Source organism: Eulemur rufifrons, chromosome 8 (assembly GCF_041146395.1).
Source record: "Eulemur rufifrons isolate Redbay chromosome 8, OSU_ERuf_1, whole genome shotgun sequence".
Lineage (NCBI taxonomy): Eukaryota > Metazoa > Chordata > Mammalia > Primates > Lemuridae > Eulemur > Eulemur rufifrons.
The window spans coordinates 85,230,746-85,239,960 of record NC_090990.1 but is presented as its reverse complement, the minus strand read 5'-3'; the positions used below and the strand labels follow the sequence as shown (position 1 = coordinate 85,239,960).

The following is a 9,215-nucleotide window of genomic DNA, read 5'->3' as shown; positions in this document are numbered from 1 at the left end:
AGTAGGCTGTAGCTAATGAAAAATATGGGACTTGGTTGGAAAGTCAAAACTGGGGCAGGGAGAGGGAGGGAAAGAAAGAGAGAGAAAAAGAGAGGGAGAGAGGAAGGAAGGAAGGGAGGGAGAAAAGGAAGAAGGGAGGAGGGAATCCTCTATAGTAAGGAGATAAAGCAGTGAGACTGTGACCAGAGTTAATTTTTTAATGCTTAAAATTTTGGTTTTATTTCTATTTATGTAGACCATGGATTCTTATGATGCACCACAATTGACTCCTAGACAAAGTGCATCCTCAAGGCCTGAAAATTACTTTATAGGTGCCACCCCTCTGCAGAAACGACTGGAATCTGTCAGGAAGCAGACTCCATTTGTCCTGACTCCACCTCGAAGAAAAATTCCCCAGTGTTCACAATTGCAGGTATGCTTTCTGTGTTCCTTTGTGTTAGTCAGTAATTGAGAATATCTGTGAACAGAATACTTCAATTTTTGTTACTATCTATAGTAATTTTAGTATCTTCTAAAATAATCTCTCAGCTAATAAATAAATGAGAGTTGAAAAAACAAACAATTTCACAGTATCAGCACCACTTTTATGTCTTCTATTGTCTTTAATCTGGATCATTTCCATAGTACTTCTTTGTCTTTTACAACATTGACATTTTTCAAGAATACAGTACAGTCTCTTTTTCTTCCCCTTTTTAAAAGAATATTGCTCATTTTGTATTTGTCTTGTGTTTCCTCATGATTAGATTGAAGTTATGTATTCTTGGCTGGAATACTGTGTATTGTGTAGGTGCTGTTGTGTCCTTGGGGAAGTGCATCTGGTAGCACACAGGTGATGTTAATTTTGATCATCCTATCAAGGTGTTGCCCAATTTCTTTACTTCCTTTAAGTACTGTGTTTTTTCCCCTCCGCAACTAGTAAGCAGTCTATAGGGAGACAGCTTTAAGATAAGGCAAATACCTTGTTAATTGTCAAAATTTCCCCTTAGACTTGGTATCCATTGATAATTTTTAGCTGATCTCATCTTTATTGTGACAGTTGCAAAATGATGATTTTCCAACTCCAGCACTCCTTCCATGTTTACCCGCCAGCCTTTGGTATTCTATCGTAAGCCCTTCTCCCTTTCTTCTATTTATCTATTTATTTATTTTTGGTATGGATTCTTGTTCTTTAAGGGTTTGTAATTCATTACTAAATTATTTTGGTGTTTAAATTGTCCCAGATTTGTCTGGTGGCAACATACTCTGTTTTAATCATTCAAAAACAGCCCTGAAGGCCGGGCGCGGTGGCTCACGCCTGTAATCCTAGCACTCTGGGAGGCCGAGGTGGGCGGATCGTTTGAGCTCAGGAGTTCAAGACCAGCCTGAGCAAGAGCGAGACCCCATCTCTACTAAAAAAAATAGAAAGAAATTATATGGACAGCTAAAAATATATAGAAAAAATTAGCTGGGCATGGTGGTGCATGCCTGTAGTCCCAGCTACTCGGGAGGCTGAGACAAGAGGATCGCTTCAGCTCAGGAGTTTGAGGTTGCTGTGAGCTAGGCTGACGCCACGGCACTCACTCTAGCCTGGGCAACAGAGTGAGACTCTGTCTCAAAAAAAAAAAAAAAAAAACCAGCCCTGAAGCTATATAACGTTAGTAATTTTAAATTTTACTGAAACAGGAAATAAAATCCTATTCAATACAAGTTGATGTGTGGTTTTGTGTCACTTAGGGGCCTGGCTGATCAGTCACCCTTATTGTAGCTTTTTTCTCTTGTCAATGTCATATGGTTAGTATCTCTTGGGATATGAGACAATTTTTGCTTCCTTGTGACAATTTTCTTAGAGAAAAATTACTAGTGCTGGTAATGAAAGTGATGGTTCTTAACCAGAAAACAGAAATTTTATATAAATTAACGACTGGAATGTTCAATTCAGTGCTTCTTCATATTTATATAATAATTTTGCCATATATTTTGATAGTAATAAGATAAATGTTTATAACTGTTCCAATGAATGCTCTAGCCAGAACAAACATTTTTGTCAAGTAGACAACTGTAATGAAAGTTCTCAAAGATAGTTGGAACTGTGAGACTATGTCAGGAAGGATGGAATCTACAAAAATTCAATTTGTGGGGAAATTAAAAGCTTATATGGGCACATATGTGAAGACCCTGAGCAATGCCATGGGGCCAATACAAATGAAGTGTTTTTGTTTTTGATGGTACTTGTGTTTCTAATAAGGCATGGCAAAAAATATTCCCAAATATCTTTTTATTTATTTGTTTATTTGTTTGCCTTTGTAATTTTTGAGACAGAGTCTTGCTCTGTCACCCAGGCTGGAGTGCAGTGGCCTGGTCATAGTTCACTGTGGCCTCTAACTCCTAGCTTCAAGCGATCCTCCCGCCTCAGCCTCCCAAAGTGCTAGGATTACAGGTGTGAGCCATATTTGTTTTAGACTAGTTTGTTTGTTTTAGACTAGTGCAATAGTGAGAAGGGGGAAAGAGAGTAGAACGAAGAGTTCCATCTGTAACTGACTGTGAATAATCAATTGAGATAACTCACTACCTCACACCAGCCCCCAAGTAACCTTTTATTTAATCTATTGAATTAGGCATGGTGTCATAGAGCAGATTTACTGCCAAACAACTTTTTAAATTACTTAATTAAAGCTAATCAAATTAAATACTTCAGAATTAATTACTACTTTTGAAATTTATAATTTGAAGTTTCTAAAAGTGAAACAAATGTTCATCCATTAAATATGTATTGAACACTTATTCTAGATGGCATTGGTCTAGATACTAGAATGAAATGATAGTTCTCATCAAGCTCTTGCTCTAGTAGGGAAGACAGACAATAAAAATCAGACAAAATGCTTTGGGAGGCTGAGGTGGGGGGATCACTTGAGGCCAGGATTTCAAGACCAGCCTGGGCAACATAGCAAGACCCCATCTCTACAAAAAATTTAAAAAAATTAGCTGTTGGTGGTGGCATGCACCTATAGCCCTAGCTACTTGGGAGGCTGAGGTGGGAGGATCACTTGAGCCCAGGAGTTTGAGGTAATAGGGAGCTATGATTGGGTCACTGCACTCCAGCCTGGGTGACAGAGTGAGACATTGCCTCTAAAGAAAACAATCAGATAGATACATAATGTTAGGTAGTAACAAGTGCTGTAAAGAAAATAAAGCCAGGGTATGGAAATACAGAGTGAAAAAGGTGGAGTGGGTGCAGGTGTTACTTTAAATAGAGTGGCCTCTTGGGTGACCTTTGGCAGAGAACTAATGAAGTGAAGGAACATGCCACGTGAACACCTTGGGGAAGAGCATTCCAAAGGGAAGGGACAGCAAATGCAAAGGTCTGTTCAACGATCTGCAAAAAGTCCTACAGACTGCAATTAGGCTGGAATGCAAAAATCAGCACCCCAGTGATAGATTTGTATTAAATATTAATATTTAAAATGCTATGATTAAACTTTTTCTTGCTAATGTTTCCTAATTCTTAAACTTCTTTTGTCTCAATTTTTTTTTTTAGGAAGATGTTGATCCTCAAAAGGTTGCATTCCTTCTGCATAAACAGTGGACTTTATATAGTTTAACTCCCCTATATAAATTCTCCTATACTCATCTCAAAGAGTATTCTAGACTTCTGAGTGCATTTATTGTTTCTGAAAAGCAAAAAGGACTTGCTGTGGAAGTGGGAGAAGACTTTAACATCAAAGTGATTTTCTCTCCTCTCCTAGGAATGAAAGGAACACAAAAGGACTCTGAAGCATTTCTTGTCCAGGTATGTTACATAAGCAATACTTCTTCCTGGGGGAAAAGAATCTGCATATTCTTGGTTTGCAAATTGTTGTGGTATTTTCTTACTGTTTTTAAAATTCCTGAGCTTGTGATTTATAATGTATTTTATGTCTTGTTTGGCTAAATTATGATAATTAGATATGGCCAACTTAAAAAAATTTTTTTCTGTATACATTGGAAGTGTTTGTGTATATATAATCATGATTATTTAAAAAAACTTAGCAATACATGAAAGTACAAAAATGTTAAACATAGTTTGCATTTTTGGTAAACATTTTGGTATACATCTATTTGGTCATCTGTATTTACTCTTTTAATGATGTAGCTATGTAGTCTTAAAATTGGGATCATACTGCCCATACTTTTGCATTATAGCATTTTTACTAATGATATTGTAGATAATATTTAGGAATTCTATATTTTTGTAGCTACATCTGTATAGTTCTATAATTTTTACTAGGATTAAATTCCTAGAAGTAGAATTTTAGTAAAAACTATATAACATATCATTACATATTATGATACTTCATGCTAAATTACTCTCAGAAATATAACATTTTTGTAATCCTAGCACTCTGGGAGGCCGAGGCGGGTGGATCGCTTGAGGTCAGGAGTTCGAGACCAGCCTGAGCAAGAGTGAGACCCTGTCTCTACTAAAAATAGAAAGAAATTATCTGGCCAACTAAAAATATATATAGAAAAAATTAGCCAGGCATGGTGGCGCATGCCTGTAGTCCCAGCTACTTGGGAGGCTGAGGCAGTAGGATCGCCTAAGCCCAGGAGTTTGAGGTTGCTGTGAGCTAGGCTGAGGCCACGGCACTCACTCTAGTCCAGGCAACAGAGCGAGACTCTGTCTCAAAAAAAAAAAAAAAAAAAAAAGAAATATAACATTTTACATTCCTTCCTATATAAATAGTGTATAAAAGTAATAGGGCTATCTTTTGACTTATGAAAAAACCAGATTTATTTTATTTATTATTCATGACTGCTGCTTCTCTTTCTTCTGATTTAATAATTTTAATCATTGATAAGGAAATTAAATTTTAAAGCAGTTGAAAAGACCTTATTTTTTTGTATGTATAGACCAGGGGTCAATAAACTACAACCTGTATGCCAAATCTGACTTGCTCCTTGTTTTTGTAAATATGATTTTATTGGAACATAGCTACTTTAAGTTGTTTATGTATTGTCTATGGCTGCTTTTAGCTACAACAGCAGAGTTGAGTAGTTGCAACAGAGACCCTATTGCCTGTAAAGCTGGAAATGCTTATTATCTGTTCCTTTACAGAAAAACTTTGCTGACCCTGATAAAGCTCATGGTATTAGCAAAGATCTCAAGATGTTCTAGGATTAAGTTCAGCCTAAATAACAATGGATTAAATAAGATAGAGGTTTATTTGTTTTATTTTAAAAAGTACATGGAAGTAAGCTGTCTAAGGCTGGTATGATGCTTGATGAAATCATTAATAATCTACACTTCTTCTGTCTTTCTTTTCTGTCATCCTTAGTGCGTGGCTTCCATGCTAAAAGTCACCTTATAGTCTTAGATGCCTTCTGGAACTCTGAACATTATATTCAGGTTCCAGGCAGGAAGTAGGAGGAAGATGGGAAGGACAAATGGTACCTGACATGTATCCTAGTTGGAAGGGAGGCTAGAAAAAAATTATTTTAGTGGGTACTTTGCCACCTCAAGTACAGAGACTATTGTGGAAGGAAAAACGGATACTGGATAGACACTTAGCAGTCTTTGTCAAATGAAACAGCTTATACTCAGAGAAGTTTTATGACGTGCATATCAGCAGTCCAGCAAATGTTCTTGTGAGGATGAGAGGTCATTCATTTCAAGAGAAATGACCTCTTGAATTCCTGGTATAGTGTTCTAATAGGTTTCAAATGAAACCTCATATCTTGACAGGGTTGTAGGTTATGGAAGTGTGATAAATGTAATAGATCTGTTAGGGCATTGGATAAGCTTTCATAATTTCTTGAAGAAGAAGGAGAAATAAAGTAGTAACTGTTCAGATGATCACCTCTAAAGGGATATGATACAGGGCTGTGATCTTATCCTTGGCCTTGTCAATGCTTTAACAAAAACCTCTATGAATATCTGGAAGGTATGTTTGTCATGTAACTTACAAATTTAAAGCTTGAGTAGTTAGGCAATCAGCTAGAAATATAATCAAGATCTTAAACAATCTGAATGGATTGTGCAATGGGTCAAATTGAAAGAGATTAAAATTTAAGTAGGAGTAAGTTTACTGCCTTAATGTAAGGTGGGGGAGATTTACCTATTAACGGCAAAAATGAATATGTAAGGCTAATTTATATAAAGCTGTCAACTAAAAATCAGAAAACTGCAATCTGAGATTACATTAATAGGAGTATAATGTAGGTTAAAAATAGTGATAGTCTTGTAATCAGACCTTTTTGAAGTAATTATGTTCATTTATGAATGACTCCTATGCAGAAGAATTTCAGAGAAGAGTGACCAGAATAGTGAGAGAATGTGAATGTATGTCATAGGAGGAATGACATTGAAGAAACTGAATATGTTGAACTTGGTAGTATTAGTATATATGATAGGGACCATCAAATATTTGAAGGGCTTTTCCTGTAGAAGAGAGATTTGATTTGATTTGTTCTACTTGGTCAACAGGAAGGAAGCAGGACCAGTGGGTGGAAACTATAGGGCCTAATATATGAAAAAACATTTAAAATTGATAGAAAGAGCTGCCTTAGGAAATATTGAATTCTTCCTCAATGGAAGAATTCAAGCATGTTGGATTTGGTGACCTTTTACAGTCAATTCTAAAGTTGAGATTTTTTTTTAGAGTACTGTAACTGGTCATGCCATATTGGTGGTATCTTTTATTTTGTATTTTGGATATCTTTCTTATTTTGTATTTTGGTTGTGTCAAGATCTTGCCATATACCATGTCTCCACTGTGTAAGAATATTGGGAGAAAGGACAATTATTTTGATAAACCCTGATAATGATTAGGGAGGCTATTCCCTCTGTGTTTTTTGGCAAGTAAATCAGATTGTCTCATTTTTATGTACTAAATAATTTTGAGATGATGTAATTTAGGAGTAAATGTACTTTTGAACTTAAACTATTTTACTTTCCTTTGTAGATTCTGTCAAAATCTCAATTGCCATCTGAGAACAGAGAAGGTAAAGTGTTGTGGACTGGTTGGTTCTGCTGTATATTTGGAGACAGTCTTCTGGAGACTGTTTCAGAAGATTTCACCTGTCTACCCTTATTCCTTGCAAATGGAGCAGAGTCTAATACAGCCATAATTGGAACTTGGTTTCAGAAGACCTTTGACTGTTATTTTAGTCCTTTAGCAATCAATGCGTTTAATCTTTCCTGGATGGCTGCTATGTGGACTGCGTGTAAAATGGACCATTATATGGCTACTACTGAATTTCTTTGGTCTGTACCCTGTAGTCCTCAAAGTTTGGACATTTCTTATGCGATACATCCAGAGGATGCCAAGGCTTTATGGGACAGTGTCCACAAAACACCTGGGGAGGTTACCCAGGAGGAAGTTGACTTATTCATGGACTGCCTTTATTCACATTTTCATAGGCATTTCAAAATTCATTTATCAGCCACAAGATTGGTTCGTGTTTCAACATCTGTAGCTTCAGCACATACTGATGGAAGAATAAAGGTTAGTTTGAACAAATCTAGTTAAGTAATTTTTCCTTATCGTTGCAGGATTTTCAAAATGTGTGATGATTATACTGTCTACGTTGAAGAAACACAATTGAATGTATGCCAGTTAAGACAGTAGAGAGACTTTATTTTATGCTTTATAAATGATTTACCAAAGTTTTTAAGCTTTCTAGGTGTAACCTGTTAATGGAAGGACACTATATGCTGTGTGCCACAGACTTTGGTAGTAACATGGATTATTATTCTATAGAAAGTTTGAAACTTTCAAAATTGTTTCTTGTCAAATTTTGAAATAATTGTCAGAGTAACAGAGAATTTTATATGTTAGATAAAAAGTTATATCTGGAAACACAGAACTAAGATGTCATCTTTATATTCTAGAGTTTTATATCCTCATTGGTAAAGAAATAATAAAGATATTGTTTTATTCTCTGTGAAGTGTTTATCATAAGAAGTATCAGAAATAAACTGAGAGTTGGCTCCTAAAATATTATTAGAATACATAGCTACAATATACACTCAGTGAATGTTTTCTATGGTCTTTTCACTGTACTGAGAATTTAAGAAATCTTAATTCTCATCTTTAGAGCAACTCTATAGTTAGGTGTTTTTATCCACATTTTATTTTAAAACAAGGAACTGAGGCCAAGGTAGGTTTAAGTGACAAGCAAGATAACTTGTAAGATGAGGAGTCAAGATTTGAACTCTCAGGGGATGGGTGTATATATACATAATGAGTGCCAAGCGCACCGTCTAGGGGATGGACATGCTTGAAGCTCTGACTTGGAGGGTGTGGGGGGCAAGGGCAATATACGTAATCTAAACTTTTATACCCCCATAATATGCTGAAATTAAAAAAAAAAAAAAGATTTGAACTCTCATCTCTTAGGTTCTAAGAAGTCCATACTTACCTGTAAGCATTGTGCTCATGCTTTTCAAACTGGGAGTCACAATGCAATAGTAGGTTGGGAAATAATTTTGATGGAAAGAGACCAGCATTAAAAAACAAAAAAGGAAAGAACTAGAATAGAAAATATAAAAATGCTAATGTATTACATGTGGTAAGCATAATGAATGAAATCAAGAAATTAGGCCAATGTAACATTGATCACTAAATGGCAAACTGCTTTATTATCATAATTAATACTATTATAATTTTGAATGTGTTTTTTTTTTCAGATTCTGTGTCATAAATATCTTATTGGAGTGTTAGCATATTTGACAGAACTGGCAATTTTTCAAATTGAGTGAGGCCTTCTGTGGACTGTAAGTTATGGATTATATACCCTTTTTTCATTGATTATTTGCCTAATTGCTATGCTGAAACAGACTGCAGGAGAAATGGGCATCTATCTCTGCATCTATTTTTCCCACTGTGCCTTTGGAGTTGCCAAGATGGAAATCAAGAAGGATCTAGAAGAACAGAGAATGCAGTCGTAGAGGAACCACAGCCAAGTGCTCATGTACTAGTCATGATGATCTGGCATGCCACTCTTTAGAAAATGCTGAGTTGTTAATTTGTTGGTCATCTTTTAAAATATATATATATATATAATGTTTATTATGTCAAACTTTTAGGATTCAAATGAGGTGTATCTAATATTGAGTATTTCTTATTTGAGTCTTTAAAACCGTTTATCCCTTTTTAACATTTTAGACTTGCATTCAGAAAGAATTCTGTCTTCTAAAGACATTTTCCTAGCTTTAGTTTGCTGTAGAGAACTGGCAGTCAAAAATCCCCTCAAAAGAT

General features: G+C 35.6%; 1 protein-coding gene across 3 annotated transcripts; it reads left to right on the top strand.

Moving 5' to 3' along the window:
* Positions 1–238: 238 nt before the first annotated feature.
* On the top strand, positions 239–8,716 carry CENPL (centromere protein L). Of its 3 annotated transcripts, none has more exons than XM_069478367.1 (4): positions 239–412; positions 3,515–3,700; positions 6,918–7,460; positions 8,645–8,716. In XM_069478367.1, the coding sequence occupies exons 1-4, from the start codon at positions 239–241 to the stop codon at positions 8,714–8,716; spliced, it is 975 nt and encodes a 324-aa protein (XP_069334468.1). The 3 variants fall into 3 exon arrangements, with proteins under 3 accessions (XP_069334468.1, XP_069334467.1, XP_069334469.1); XM_069478366.1 differs by having other exon boundaries at positions 3,515–3,766; XM_069478368.1 differs by lacking the exon at positions 6,918–7,460 and having other exon boundaries at positions 3,515–3,766.
* Positions 8,717–9,215: the final 499 nt, after the last annotated feature.

Excerpts from the sequence above, each read along its gene's own strand:
- CENPL (XM_069478366.1), top strand. The coding sequence starts at position 239 with ATGGATTCTTATGATGCACCACAATTGACTCCTAGACAAAGTGCATCC. Across the intron at positions 413-3,514 it reads CCCAGTGTTCACAATTGCAG|GAAGATGTTGATCCTCAAAA; the intron begins GTATGCTTTCTG and ends TTTTTTTTTTAG. Across the intron at positions 3,767-6,917 it reads CTGAAGCATTTCTTGTCCAG|ATTCTGTCAAAATCTCAATT; the intron begins GTATGTTACATA and ends TTTCCTTTGTAG.